At 41.2% G+C, this 16,509-nt stretch overlaps 1 protein-coding gene across 1 annotated transcript in view; it reads left to right on the top strand.

The window, feature by feature from the left end:
* Nucleotides 1–595: 595 nt before the first annotated feature.
* Nucleotides 596–16,509, top strand: part of LOC138491329 (mucin-2-like) — a 129,183-nt gene continuing 113,269 nt past the window's right edge. Inside the window, exons 1-2 of the mRNA XM_069617788.1 lie at nt 596–9,997; nt 11,957–12,196. Of these exons, the coding sequence (XP_069473889.1) occupies nt 637–9,997; nt 11,957–12,196 (9,601 nt within the window). The 5' untranslated portion in view covers nt 596–636. The remainder of the gene's footprint in view (nt 9,998–11,956; nt 12,197–16,509) is intronic.

Genomic DNA, 16,509 nt, shown 5'->3' on the forward strand with positions numbered 1-16,509 from the left:
AAAGGGAATTAGTTGGAAAAAAGCAATTATTTTACAAGGAGTTACTTCTGCGCCACTGCTTTGCAATCCTCGTCGTGTGTTCTGAAGAAGTGGTATTAGTGTTTATTTTATAGTGAGATGGACTTTGTTTGTATTACGTTTGTATGATTTGCACCGTATGTTCCTTAATGTTGCAATTTCCAAACATTGAGGACATTACATTTTTTAGGTTATACATTTAAGTCCTAGAAAAAAACAAATGTTCGTACAGTTGAAATAACTGTAAGGCTACTTCCGACTTTTTAAGTTTTTGATTTTAGTCTACTAACTGAACATGTTACTCGAATTAATATGGGAGTGTCCTTTAATTTTGGTTGATGTAATTTCTGATGTTTGTATGCTCCGAAGAGTTTTGTATGAATGCATATCAACAGATAGACAATGAATGGTCAGACAGACGAGGAGGGGAAAGGTAATGCAAAGAATCTGCCTCCCACATTTCTACACATTTTACTCTGCATTTTCTTTTCAGATTTCGGATGGAGATTAAAACCAGAAGCAAGAAAGATCAGGGCTCTAGCTTCTGCTTCGTGGACAGCTTTTGCAACAGATTCTCAAGTTGTATCATACAATGAGAACAGCATCCTATTAGAGGATATGCTATCGACATGTGCCCCATGTTACTCACTAACTGATACAGCAAAGGTGACTATAACTACTAAAAGTTCTATGCAAACAAAAACAACAGCTAAGACCACAACAGCTACAGGCCCTTCAGTTTCACTGTCGGGCAACACTACGTATGAAGGTTTATCGAGCAGTGGGATTACAACACAGGTCAGCCACGCCACAAATACATTGAGCATCCTGTCTGCTACTGCACAAACATCGGTGAACACCCAGCCTATCAATACATCTGAAACTACTGGGAGTCTAAAGCCAGCATATAATACTGAGATATTAAAATCAACAGTTACCACTGAAACTCAACAGCCAGCATCCACTAATGAGTCTGCAATCACATCCGGAACTAGTGTGACTATATTAAAACCAGGCACCACAGAGACACTAACATCAGTTGCCACTTCTGGGACTTCTGGAACTCTACCAACAACAAGTACTGAAACGTCAAATCCAGAAGCCACTGCTGGGAAAAACACCACAGTGACATTATTGCCAGTGGCCACAAGTGAGATTTTAATATCATCGGGGAACACAGAGAATCAAACTCTAGAAAATACTACTGAGACACGAAAGCAAACATCCCAGACGCATTCTGCAATAACATCAGGAAAAACTGACACTCCTACACCTGGAACCACAAACAAGACTGCAGTAACAATAGACACTATTAAGACTACAATACCCTCAAATACCACCAAGACTTTAATAACAGCAGGGACAAAGGAAACTCCAATACAAGAAATCAGTTCTGAAAAAGTTACAACAAAATTCATCACTACAACTACAAAGCCATCATCCACAACTGAGACTTTTATAACAGCACAAACAACTGGGAATACAATATCACCATTAACTAGTGGGATTGTTGCAAATGCAAGCACCCTAGTAACTCCAATACCAGCAGCTACTAATGAGACATTAACAACGGCAAATATCACTGAGACTGTAATTCCACCAGCCACTACTGGGAATGTATTAACATTGAACACCAATGAAACTACATTTCCAGCAGCCACTACTGAACATCCAAAAACAAGTGGCACCACTGAGACTGCAATAGCCCCTACTGAGACGCCAATAACAGTAAGCATCACTGAAACACCACTGCCACCAGCCACTACTGAGAGTGCAGTAACATCAGACACCAGCAAGACATTAATAACACCAGGCACAACAGAAACACTAACATCAGTGTTCACTTCTGGGAAATTACTAACACCAAGCACAACTGAAACATCAAATCCACCTGGCATTACTGAGAAAAATACCACAGAGCCTATATCACCCGTGGCAACTAGTGAGATTTTAACAAGTCCAGGGACCACAGAGAATCGAACGCTAGAAATAACTACTGAGACTCCAAAGCAATTATCCCCTACTCAGTCTGCAATAACCTCTGGAAAAACTGAGACTCCAACACCAGGAAGCACAGATGAGACTCCTGTAACAATAGACACTACTGAGATATCAATACCCTCAAATACCATCAAGACTTTAATAACAGCAGGGACTACAGAAATTCCAATACAAGAAATCAGTTCTGAAACAGTTACAACAACATTAAATACTGCAACTACAAAGTCATCAGCCATAACTGAGTCTTTTATAACAGCACAAACAACTGGGTATACAATATCACCATTAACTAGTGGGATTGTTGCAAATGCAAGCAGCCCAGTGACCCCAATACCAGCAGCAACTAATGGGACAGTAACAACGGCAAATGTCACTGAGACTGCAGTACCACCAGCCACTACTGGGAATGTTTTAACATTGGACACCAATGACACTACATTTCCACCAGCCACTACTGAACATCCAAAAACAAGTGGCACCACTGAGACTACAATAGCACCTACTGAGACGCCAATAACAGTAAGCATCACTGAAACACCACTGCCACCAGCCACTACTGAGAGTGCAGTAACATCAGACACCAGCAAGACATTAATAACACCAGGCACAACAGAAACACTAACATCAGTGTTCACTTCTGGGAAATTACTAACACCAAGCATAACTGAAACGTCAAATCCACCTGCCACTACTGAGAAAAATACCACAGAGCCTATATCACCCGTGGCAACTAGTGAGATTTTAACAACTCCAGGGACCACAGAGAATCGAACGCTAGAAATAACTACTGAGACTCCAAAGCAATTATCCCCTACTCAGTCTGCAATAACCTCAGGAAAAACTGAGACTCCAACACCAGGAAGCACAGATGAGACTCCTGTAACAATAGACACTACTGAGATATCAATAGCCTCAAATACCATCAAGACTTTATTAACAGCAGGGACTACAGAAACTCCAATACAAGAAATCAGTTCTGAAACTGTTACAACAACATTCATCACTGCAACTACAAAGCCATCATCCACAACTGAAACTTTTGTAACAGTACAAACAACTGGGAATGCAATGTCACTATTAACTAGTGGGAATGTTGCAAATGGAAGCACCCCAGTAACTCCAATAACAGCAGCAACTAATGGGACATTAACAACGGCAAATGTTACTGAGACTGCAGTTCAACCAGCCACTACTGGGAATTTTTTAACATTGGACAACAACGACACTACATTTCCAGCAGCCACTACTGAACATCCAAAAACAAGTGGCACCACTGAGACCGCAATAGCTCCTACTGAGACACCAATAACAGTAAGCATCACTGAAACACCACTGCTATCAGCCACTACTGAGAGTGCAGTAACATCAGACACCAGCAAGACATTAATAACACCAGGCATAACAGAAACACTTACATCAGTGTTCACTTCTGGGAATCTACTAACAACAAGCACTACTGAAATATCAACTCCACATGGCACTACTGAGAAAAATACCACAGAGCCTATTTCACCCGTGGTAACTAGTGATACTTTAACAACACCAGGGACCACAGAGAATCGAACACTAGGAATAACTACTGAGACTCCAAAGCAATTATCCCCTACTCAGTCTGCAATAACTTCAGGAAAAACTGAGACTCCAACACCAGGAACCACAGATGAGACTGCTGTAACACTAGACACTACTGAGACATCAATACCCTCAAATACCAGTAAGACTTTAATAACAGCAGGGACTACAGAAACTCCAATACAAGAAATCAGTTCTGAAACAGTTACAACATTAAATACTGCAACTACAAAGTCATCAGCCATAACTGAGTCTTTTATAACAGCACAAACAACTGGGAATACAATTTCACCATTAACTAGTGGGATTGTTGCAAATGCAAGCACCCCTGTGACTCCAATACCAGCATCAACTAATGGATCATTAAGAACGGCAAATGTCACTGAGACTGCAGTTCCACCAGCCACTACTGGGAATGTTTTAACATTGGACACCAATGACACTACATTTCCACCAGCCACTACTGAACATCCAAAAACAAGTGGCACCACTGAGACTACAATGGCACCTACTGAGACTCCAATAACAGTAAGCATCACTGAAACACCACTGCCACCAGCCACTACTGCTGAGAGTGCAGTAACATCAAACACCAGCAAGACATTAATAACACCAGGCACAACAGGAACACTAAAATCAATGTTGACTTCTGGGATTCTACTAACAACGAGCACTACTGAAACATCAACTCCACATGGCACTACTGAGAACAATTCCACAGAGCCTACATCACCTGTGGCCACTAGTCAGATTTTAATAACATCAGGGACCACAGAGAATCAAACACTAGAAATAACTACAGAGAATGCAAAGCAATTATCCCCTACCCAGTCTGCAATAACTTCAGGAAAAAGTCATACTCCAACACCTGGGACCACAGATGAGACTGCTGAAACAATAGACACTACTGAGACTTCAATACCCTCAAATACCATCAAGACTTTAATAACAGCAGGGACTACAGAAACTCCAAAACAAGAAATCAGTTCCGAAACAGTTACAACAACATTCATCACTGCAACTACAAAGCCATCATCCACAACTGAGACTTTTGTAACAGTACAAACAACTGGGAATACACTGTCATCATTAACTAGTGGGATTGTTGCAAATGCAATCACCCCAGTAACTCCAATAACAGCAGCAACTAATGGGACATTAACAACGGCAAATGTTACTGAGACTGCAGTTCCACCAGCCACTACTGGGAATGTTTTAACATTGGACACCAACGACGCTACATTTCCAGCAGCCACTACTGAACACCCAAAAACAAGTGGCACCCCTGAGACTGCAATAGCCCCTACTGAGACACCAATAACAGTAAGCATCACTGAAACACCACTGCTACCAGCCACTACTGAGAGTGCAGTAACATCAGACACCAGCAAGACATTAATAACACCAGGCATAACAGAAACACTTACATTAGTGTTCACTTCTGGGAATCTACTAACAACAATCACTACTGAAACGTCAACTCCACATGGCACTACTGAGAAAAATACCACAACGCCTATATCACCCGTGGTAACTAGTGATGTTTTAACAACACCAGGGACCACAGAGAATCGAACACTAGAAATAACTACAGAGACTGCAAAGCAATTATCCCCTACTCAGTCTGCAATAACTTCAGGAAAAACTGAGACTCCAACACCAGGAACCACAGATGAGACTTCTGTAACAATAGACACTACTGAGACATCAATACCCTCAAATACCATCAAGACTTTAATAACAGCAGGGACTACAGAAACTCCAATACAAGAAATCAGTTCTGAAACAGTTACAACAACATTAAATACTGCAACTACAAAGTCATCAGCCATAACTGAGTCTTTTATAACAGCACAAACAACTGGGAATACAATTTCACCATTAACTAGTGGGATTGTTGCAAATGCAAGCACCCCTGTGACTCCAATACCAGTATCAACTAATGGATCATTAAGAACGGCAAATGTCACTGAGACTGCAGTTCCACCAGCCACTACTGGGAATGTTTTAACATTGGACACCAATGACACTACATTTCCAAAAGCCACTACTGAACATCCAAAAACAAGTGGCACCACTGAGACTACAATGGCACCTACTGAGACTCCAATAACAGTAAGCATCACTGAAACACCACTGCCACCAGCCACTACTGCTGAGAGTGCAGTAACATCAAACGCCAGCAAGACATTAATAACACCAGGCACAACAGAAACACTAAAATCAATGTTGACTTCTGGGATTCTACTAACAACGAGCACTACTGAAACATCAACTCCACATGGCACTACTGAGAACAATTCCACAGAGCCTTTAACACCTGTGGCCACTAGTCAGATTTTAATAACATCAGGGACCACAGAGAATCAAACACTAGAAATAACTACAGAGAATGCAAAGCAATTATCCCCTACCCAGTCTGCAATAACTTCAGGAAAAAGTCATACTCCAACACCTGGAACAACAGATGAGACTGCTGTAACAATAGACACTACTGAGACTTCAATACCCTCAAATACCATCAAGACTTTAATAACAGCAGGGACTACAGAAACTCCAATACAAGAAATCAGTTCTGAAACAGTTACAACAACATTCATCACTGCAACTACAAAGCCATTATCCACAACTGAGACTTTTGTAACAGTACAAACAACTGGGAATACAATGTCATCATTAACTAGTGGGATTGTGGCAAATGCAAGCACCCCAGTAACTCCAATAACAGCAGCAACTAATGGGACATTAACAACGGCAAATGTCACAGAGACTGCAGTTCCACCAGCCACTACTGGGAATGTTTTAACATTGGACACCAACGACAATACATTTCAAGCAGCCACTACTGAACATCCGAAAACAAGTGGCACCACTGAGACTGCAATAGCCCCTACTGAGACACCAATAACAGTAAGCATCACTGAAACACCACTGCTACCAGCCACTACTGAGAGTGCAGTAACATCAGACACCAGCAAGACATTAATAACACCAGGCATAACAGAAACACTTACATCAGTGTTCACTTCTGGGAATCTACTAACAACAAGCACTACTGAAATGTCAACTCCACATGGCACTACTGAGAAAAATACCACAACGCCTATATCACCCGTGGTAACTAGTGATGTTTTAACAACACCAGGGACCACAGAGAATCGAACACTAGAAATAACTACTGAGACTCCAAAGCAATTATCCCCTACTCAGTCTGCAATAACTTCAGGAAAAACTCATAGTCCAACACCAGGAACCACAGATGAGACTGCTGTAAAAATAGACACTACTGAGATATCAATACCCTCAAATACCATCAAGACTTTAATAACAGCAGGGGCTACAGAAATTCCAATACAAGAAATCAGTTCTGAAACTGTTACAACAACATTCATCACTGCAACTACAAAGCCATCATCCACAACTGAAACTTTTATAACAGCACAAACAACTGGGTATAAAATATCACCATTAACTAGTGGGATTGTTGCAAATGCAAGCACCCCAGTGACCCCAATACCAGCAGCAACTAATGGGACAGTAACAACGGCAAATGTCACTGAGACTGCAGTACCACCAGCCACTACTGGGAATGTTTTAACATTGGACACCAATGACACTACATTTCCACCAGCCACTACTGAACATCCAAAAACAAGTGGCACCACTGAGACTACAATAGCACCTACTGAGACGCCAATAACAGTAAGCATCACTGAAACACCACTGCCACCAGCCACTACTGAGAGTGCAGTAACATCAGACACCAGCAAGACATTAATAACACCAGGCACAACAGAAACACTAACATCAGTGTTCACTTCTGGGAAATTACTAACACCAAGCACAACTGAAACGTCAAATCCACCTGCCACTACTGAGAAAAATACCACAGAGCCTATATCACCCGTGGCAACTAGTGAGATTTTAACAACTCCAGGGACCACAGAGAATCGAACGCTAGAAATAAATACTGAGACTCCAAAGCAATTATCCCCTACTCAGTCTGCAATAACCTCAGGAAAAACTGAGACTCCAACACCAGGAAGCACAGATGAGACTCCTGTAACAATAGACACTACTGAGATATCAATAGCCTCAAATACCATCAAGACTTTATTAACAGCAGGGACTACAGAAACTCCAATACAAGAAATCAGTTCTGAAACTGTTACAACAACATTCATCACTGCAACTACAAAGCCATCATCCACAACTGAAACTTTTGTAACAGTACAAACAACTGGGAATGCAATGTCACTATTAACTAGTGGGAATGTTGCAAATGGAAGCACCCCAGTAACTCCAATAACAGCAGCAACTAATGGGACATTAACAACGGCAAATGTTACTGAGACTGCAGTTCAACCAGCCACTACTGGGAATTTATTAACATTGGACAACAACGACACTACATTTCCAGCAGCCACTACTGAACATCCAAAAACAAGTGGCACCACTGAGACCGCAATAGCTCCTACTGAGACACCAATAACAGTAAGCATCACTGAAACACCACTGCTATCAGCCACTACTGAGAGTGCAGTAACATCAGACACCAGCAAGACATTAATAACACCAGGCATAACAGAAACACTTACATCAGTGTTCACTTCTGGGAATCTACTAACAACAAGCACTACTGAAATATCAACTCCACATGGCACTACTGAGAAAAATACCACAGAGCCTATTTCACCCGTGGTAACTAGTGATACTTTAACAACACCAGGGACCACAGAGAATCGAACACTAGGAATAACTACTGAGACTCCAAAGCAATTATCCCCTACTCAGTCTGCAATAACTTCAGGAAAAACTGAGACTCCAACACCAGGAACCACAGATGAGACTGCTGTAACAGTAGACACTACTGAGACATCAATACCCTCAAATACCAGTAAGACTTTAATAACAGCAGGGACTACAGAAACTCCAACACAAGAAATCAGTTCTGAAACAGTTACAACATTAAATACTGTAACTACAAAGTCATCAGCCATAACTGAGTCTTTTATAACAGCACAAACAACTGGGAATACAATTTCACCATTAACTAGTGGGATTGTTGCAAATGCAAGCACCCCAATGACTCCAATACCAGCAGCAACTAATGGGACATTAACAATGGCAAATGTCACTGAGACTGCAGTTCCACCAGCCACTACTGGAAATGTTTTAACATTGGACACCGATGACACTACATTTCCATCAGCGACTACTGAACATCCAAAAACAAGTGGCACCACTGAGACTGCAATAACACCTACTGATAAGCCAATAACAGTAAGCATCACTGAAACACCACTGCCACCAGCCACTACTGAGAGTGCAGTAACATCAGACACCAACAAGACATTAATAACAGCAGGCACAACAGAAACACTAACATCAATGTTCACTTCTGGGATTCTACTAACAATGAGCACTACTGAAATTTCAACTCCACATGGCACTACTGAGAACAATTCCACAGAGCCTATATCACCCGTGGCAACTAGTGAGATTTTAACAACACCAGGAACCACAGAGAATCGAACACTAGAAATAACTACACAGACTGCAAAGCAATTATCCCCTACTCAGTCTGCAATAACTTCAGGAAAAACTGAGACTCCAACACCAGGAACCACAGATGAGACTGCTGTAACAGTAGACACTACTGAAAATTCAATACCCTCAAATACCACCAAGACTTTAATAACAGCAGGGACAACAGAAACCCCAATACAAGAAATCAGTTCTGAAACAGTTACAACAACATTCATCACTGCAACTACAACGCCATCATCCACAACTGAGACTTTTAAAACTGCACAAAAAACTGGAAATACAATGTCACCATTAACTAGTGGGATTGTTGCAAATGCAAGCACCACAGTGACTCCAATACCAGCAGCATCTAATGGGACATTAACAACGGCAAATATCACTGAGACTGCAATTCCACCAGCCACTACTGGGAATGTATTAACATTGAACACCAATGACACTACATTTCCAGCAGCGACTACTGAACATCCAAAAACAAGTGGCACCACTGAGACTGTAATAGTCCCTACTAAGATGCCAATAACAGTAAGCATCACTGAAACACCACTGCCACCAGCCGCTACTGAGAGTGCAGTAACAACTGGCATTACAATATCTCCATTAACTAGTGAGATTGTCATAAGTACAATCACTGCAGTGACTCCACTGCCAGCAGTTACAACAGTCTCTCATGCAACTCTAATACCAGAGGTTACAACTGAGATTGTAAAAACAAAAAACAACACTCAGACTCCAATTCCACCATCCTCCCCACTGCATTTAGTAACATCATATACCACCAAAACTACAACAGCAGCAACTTCTAAGAGTGTACAAACACATATCCCTGCTAATACTTCAATAGCAGCAGTCACAGGTGAGTCATTAAATTGAGCAGCCATATCTAGCAAGCTAACAACTTCATTAACTACTGAGATTGCAATGACAGCTGACACCATAGAGACCACAATATCAATAGATACAACAGGGACCATAATTACATCATGGACAATGGAAACTACCATAATTTTGCACTGTACATTAGCAACGGATTTAACTACCAAGAGTACAAAACCAGCAGCCACTACTAAGATATTTATAGCCACTGGTCTGACTGAGACTACAATTGCAGCCTTCACTAGTAAGACAGCACACACTCCATAGACTCAAATATCAGAGGTTACTATCTCGGAACATCATAACTGTGAACACCACTGAATGTCCAGTTCAGTAGCCATTACGGTGAATGAAATTACATAGGAAAACACTGACACATTATAATGAGCACACACTAATGAGCCTGTAATAACAGCTGGATTACTGAAACTACAAAACAAATAACGTCCACTGAAGTTGTAATAACAGGAGTCACCACTGATACTCCAATACCAGCTGTCACAACTGAGAATTTGATAGCACCATAATCCCTGCTACTCACCTACTAGAAGCTGCCACGAACACTACAATAACAGAAGCTACTAGCAGAACTGCAATAGCAAAAGGAGCACAGAAATATACAATATCAGCAGGCACACCTGAGAATTTTATAAAGGTAGGCACAATTAAAACTACAATCCCAGTCTGTCTCTACTGAGACTGAAACAACAGCAGACATCACAGAGACACCAGTGCCAAAAGTAACTTCAGTGACTGTAATAGCATATTTCACTGCTGAACCTTCAAAATCAATAGCTTCTACAGAAGCTCTAATCACAGCCTACGCCAATGAGACTACACAACTCTCACCCGCGACTGAAACCATTCTAGCAGCATGCCCGCCATGACGCCACTACAATGTCTGTTGCCACTTTGATTATAGCAGGTATTGCTGTAACTCCAACACCAGCAGACACTAATGAGGCTATAATAACAACAGCAACTTATAAAATACCAGTACTGCACGACACCACCGAGACTGAAAAAACATTAGCCACCAATGGGACTAGAATGCCAGTAGACACTCCTCGGACTATGATTAAAGCTGGGGCGACTGAAAATCTAAAACCAACAGTACTGTCTAAGACGGTAAGAAGAGTATTCATCAATTATACTAGAAATCTATTAACCACTGCTCCTGCTGAGAATGTTATTACAGCAGGCACTGAAAAAATATCAACATTGACTAAGGAGACTGTACTGGCACTGTAATTACTGCTTGCCGCACAGAACCGCCAAATACACCAGCTACTGTTGGGGATGAAATACAATCATGCAGCACTTGGATTGTATTACCAGCTGTCACCAGTGACACTGGTATAACCACAAGGACCACTAAGACTCTAATATCTATGGGCACTACTGGGAGTGCAAAATCAGAGTACTAGTCAGACCAGCAGGGACTACAGAGACCTCTATAATATCAGCTACTAAGGCTACACAAATAGGAGGCACCACCAAATCTTCCAAAGCATCAGCCACTCATGAGACTGTAATAGCAGCAGGCAACGGTGAGAGTCCAGCACCTACTTTCACTAGTCACTTTCACTAGTCCGACTGTTACCACAGCAGGCGCCTCTGGGTGTTTGCAACATTATTTACTACTAAGCCATCAATTAGAGCAGATACCATTGTGACTTTAACAGGAACAGACACCACTGAAACTGTAATAACATCAGGTACCATTAAGTGAGAAAGTACTTATTCCTCAAAAACCAGAGAAACCAGACATGTTCTAAAAGCTTCACCTGCACCATGAGCTGTGCAGCAATTGATAACACTACAAGAACAGCTGTTCCAATGCAATTTCATTCTTTGACTTACCCAATATAGACATTACCATATTAGTGCTTGCCGATTTCATGCCTTCTAATACTTTGCCCCTTTTATTTTACTACAGCTGCCATCACTGGAACTGACAGCCCATCGCTGATGACTACCCACGTTTTCTTTACCTGCCCTGTATGTAAAACAACAATCCAGGACACTACAACTCAGTCTACAAAACATGAACAATCTCCAGCAGTGATCACCAATACTTCTTTTGGCATCCTATCTTCTAGTTCACTGACAAGAACTGCAAGCAAACCATTCACAGCTACAGGCTACAACACCACCGTCCCAGAGGACTGTCCAGCAGGTAAACCTTTTCATTTATGCTGATGTCTACTTGTTTAAGTTAACCAGTTTGATTATGTTTAAGAGCGCTATTCACGTGTACCTCATGACTGCCTAATATAGAAGAACCACATATTCTGTGTGAACTTAAAACAACCTGGCTGGACAGGCATTGAAGAAACATTATGAACCCAAAATGAATAGCACTGCCTTAATTTGAACACCAATTCTTATGTATAGCAATGATATGCATTAAGGGTTTGTGGTTAATCAAATCATTGAAAAACATGGTGTACCTGTTATCTGCTGAGCTCAGGGGATTAATATTGAAACAGTGAAGACCAATGGTATGGTCTTCCATAGCAATCTCTCGAGAAATCAGTGTGGGTGCACCGTAAAGCAATGGCAGGACACCCCATTACCTCTGTCACTTCAGCTTAATCATTGCAAAGCTACATTCTCTGGCCCAGCACTGGGCTATCACTCACACAGGTGGATTTAAGGATTTGTTCTGCTTGTGACTGTGCTTGTACTGCTTTCAGAGTGTATTGCACCTCAGATGTAAAAGATTCACACAGAGAGAGAAGAAATGAATGAGAGTAAACATATCAAGATGCAACTCCTGAACATATGTAAACGTGTGCCACATAAAGTAATGTACAAATCACGGAGCCCCTGAAGAAGGAAAAAGGAAATACAGATTAACAAACAGATAATGGCCCTGAAGATATCTAGAGATAACGTGAAAAAGAAAGACAAATAGAACCTCAGAGAGGTGGACAAATGTTGCTTGGGACATAAAGAGAGAGAAAGAACAAAAGCACCAATCCAGGGGCTTATGGTGAAAAGTAGAGACCAACAAAGAGAACAAGTGCATAGAAAACCAGAGACATAGAGAAAGGATGGAAATGAGAGACCCAGAGAAAGAGAGGCAATGTGTAATAAATTTCCACAGAAAGAGAAAGGCTGAAACATAGAAGCTTTCAGTGAAAATACTATAGTGGCACATAGACATAGATAGGAAATTGACAGACCCTAAAGGAACAGTTGAACGTGAAGAGAAAGAGATAAACATTAAAAAAAGGAAGACCCAGTCGGAACACGTACATTAAAATGATCCAGGGAGCGATAGTGCAATAAAACAGTGACAAAGAGAGAAGGGGTGGAAAAGACTGGCCAAGAGAGTCAAATGGCAAGTGAAATTCACGGGCTGCGACGGAAAGAAAGAGAGAGAGAGATAGACAGAAAGGAGGGAGAAAGACAGCGAGAGGAAGAGGGAGGGAGAGAGAGAGAGAGAAAGAGTAAATATGAGAAAGGGTAAATAGCAGAGAGACACAGAGACAGCATGAAAGGGAGAAACTGACGAATGGCATCCATTGCCTTTTGTCTCCTTGGATGAGCGGATTAGCATCCACATTTATGAAATCAGCATGCTTTGACCATCTATACATAATGTGGCGGGTCTCAATAGCCCCACTATACAAATAAGCCAAAGCTGAATCACAAGCCCTTGATAGACTCCCACTACCTCCATTTATTTAAGATCAGCCCATAGGGCACCACATTGCTCCTTCTGGTGGAAGCTTAATGAATCAAAAAGACATTTGCCAACCTGTTTAAGTCAAGATGGGCCACCATGCTTATGAATTTAAAAGCATACTGTGCGCACTATTGTATCCTGGTTTTTCACCATGGTGACATTTGTTGGGGTGGTCAGGAAAGGCACCCACGTGCAAGAGGGGTTTATGTTGCACATGCCCTATTGATGACTGGGGGTGGTGTGAACTGAGCACTGTGTTGCAACTTCATATGCATCCAGTATAGTTAATTATGGATGGGATATGTTACTGTAGTGTTACTTTTGGTTAGAACTGAGACATGTTAGCTTACACGCGTGCAGAAAGATAAAATGTTAAAACCACCAAATGAAACGTAAACACTATTCATGCATGGGGTGCTCTGAAGTACGTGGAACTGAGAGATAGGGAACGTTTGTAATGTGCATGCAATGAAGAAGATTGGTTATAAGGAAATCCTACTGACAATCAGGGCTGTTTACATAGTGAACTTTGATTTTTGAGAAACTGATTCTGACGAGTTTCAGAGGTCAGAGAATGGGTAAATATGTAACTTCAACCTTCGCGATCCCCATAGCAGAAGGAAACGGCTTTGGGGTTTATGGTTTGATAAGTATCTCAGATGGCAGATGTAATCTCCTGAATGCATGGGAGCTTGACAGAGGGGTTTCACCATTTACTTTTGGCCAGCAGTAAAACATGGGTTGAGTCAACGACCAAGACTAAAGTGATTGAATCGCAGGAGATTCAATTGTATTTTCAGATGTTCTGTGTGCAATGAAATGGCAGTTATTTAGATTAGAATGCTTCAATGAAACCAGTGCCTGGGGAATACGCTAGTTAACACTAAATCACAGAGATTGTGGTTATCTAGCCTTCTTCATATCACTTGAAGTATTTATGTGAACCATGAGGAAATAAAAGCTAAAGTAAAAGGGCTTAGGCCAGTTATTACTAGCAATGAATTATGTTTGCGTGCACATGTTTAACTGAATGAGGATATCATGGGCTACCATGAACAAATCCTAGAAGGAACTGTGTGTTACACTTGAGCTAAAGATGATAGTTAAAATAAGAGATGCCAATGAGAATGTAGGAATTAGGGAAAGATGGGATTTCTTTGAAGACGTTATTGTCGTCCAATCACATGTGGCTTGGAGGGTAATAAAGTATCTTGGAGTGTTTTACTGTTGTACAAATGTATATAAGCTGTCAACTGATGTGGTTTGTTTAGACTTGAGTTAGTTTGGTTCTAGGGTAGCATCTAACTGCTCCTCAGATGATTGTACAAAAAGCATGCTTTATGTACAAAATGTGCTCTCTTTCCTCAGGTGGTGGGCCTGCTTGTGTTAAGGAGATTAAGGAGCCCCTCCCCCACAAATTATATATCTCGATGAGGTACAGTGATTGTCATCAGTGAAGGATTCAGTGAAAATTGGCAGCACTAGCCCATACAAAAGCGCAATGGATTAAGCACCAACTGCTGAGAATTGTATTTTGCCAGCAGTTCAAGGGTTTGAATCTGAGGGCAGATGACTATCGTTTGACCTTCATAAAACAGCAAATTATTATTTTCCAAAACATTGTCGAGCAATAGCACAGGTTAACATTTAAGGAACTTCTTCTGGCAAACTTTAACCACCTGAAGTTTTTTTTTTATTTAGTTTTTTTGGTTGTTGGACTCTGGTAAAATGTAACTTTTACAAACATTCATCTTGAAATGTTTGAGGTCACCCATGGGTAAAATATGAGGGCATATTGTGGCAGGGAAAGCTTCAACATCTTCACAGAACCTTACAACGCACCTCATTGTCCTACAGGGGCCTGGCTGGCCCACACATTCATTTCTGGGATTGACAAATATTTTTGTATATTTCTCACGGAGCTGCGCTGGCAATAGAAAAAAGGTGAATCACATTCTTTGGCTGCTATGGGGTGAGGTAGGGATAGTGAGGGCAAAAGGACATGGGCAGCAGTGTGGGGATTAAAGATGCCGTTTCAGACCTGCAAAGGTGTTCTGTGAAAGTTTGTGGTCACTGAACATTTGCTTATGTGACCTGTAAAATGCTCCCTCTCAAGTTTGTGGGCGTTCCATCACTGCTACATTTAAGAGACAATTAATGTCCATGCCTGTGCTTAAAAAAACAGTTACACAATGAATACGTTTGTTTTTTGGGCCTTCAACTCCACATGGTTAGAGTCCAAAATGACATGTTTCGTAATACCAGTAATGTGAATACATTACTATTCTGGCCTCCCCAATAGACATGAACATATCCATTTTTCGAAATTCCAGGTAGCCAAATTAATGTCCACAGTTCTTCAACTTTGTGAATTGTCCGTCCATCTACTTTGCACCACATCACAATGTATTGTAATCACGTTTTTCGATGGAGCATTGCTTACTTTTGGATGCCCCAACCATCAAGACACAGCTTTTCTCATCACGGCCATCTTGCATTAGTGGACAGTCAGTCTCATTCGAATTAACATTGAATGCACGTCCAGAACCTTGTATGCTCCCTTGCTACCGCCACGTGTGTCCACCAGAGCTCTATGTTATCCAGAAATCTTAATGCGATCACTTGGTGCCATGAAAATACAGAGGACACTCTTGCCTCCAAATCACATCAACACAGCATTTCTCAGTTGCTTATATTCTGTTTTGCTTTTCCAGGATATCATTTTGCATTGAAATTCAGAAAGCAGTAGACACCGTCCTTTTAGAGATTGTATTAAAATTTAATTGCAGTAAAAT

The sequence above is a fragment of the Ambystoma mexicanum genome, chromosome 10, assembly GCF_040938575.1.
Source record: "Ambystoma mexicanum isolate Mex_15411 chromosome 10, UKY_AmexF1_1, whole genome shotgun sequence".
Taxonomy (NCBI): Eukaryota; Metazoa; Chordata; class Amphibia; order Caudata; family Ambystomatidae; genus Ambystoma; species Ambystoma mexicanum.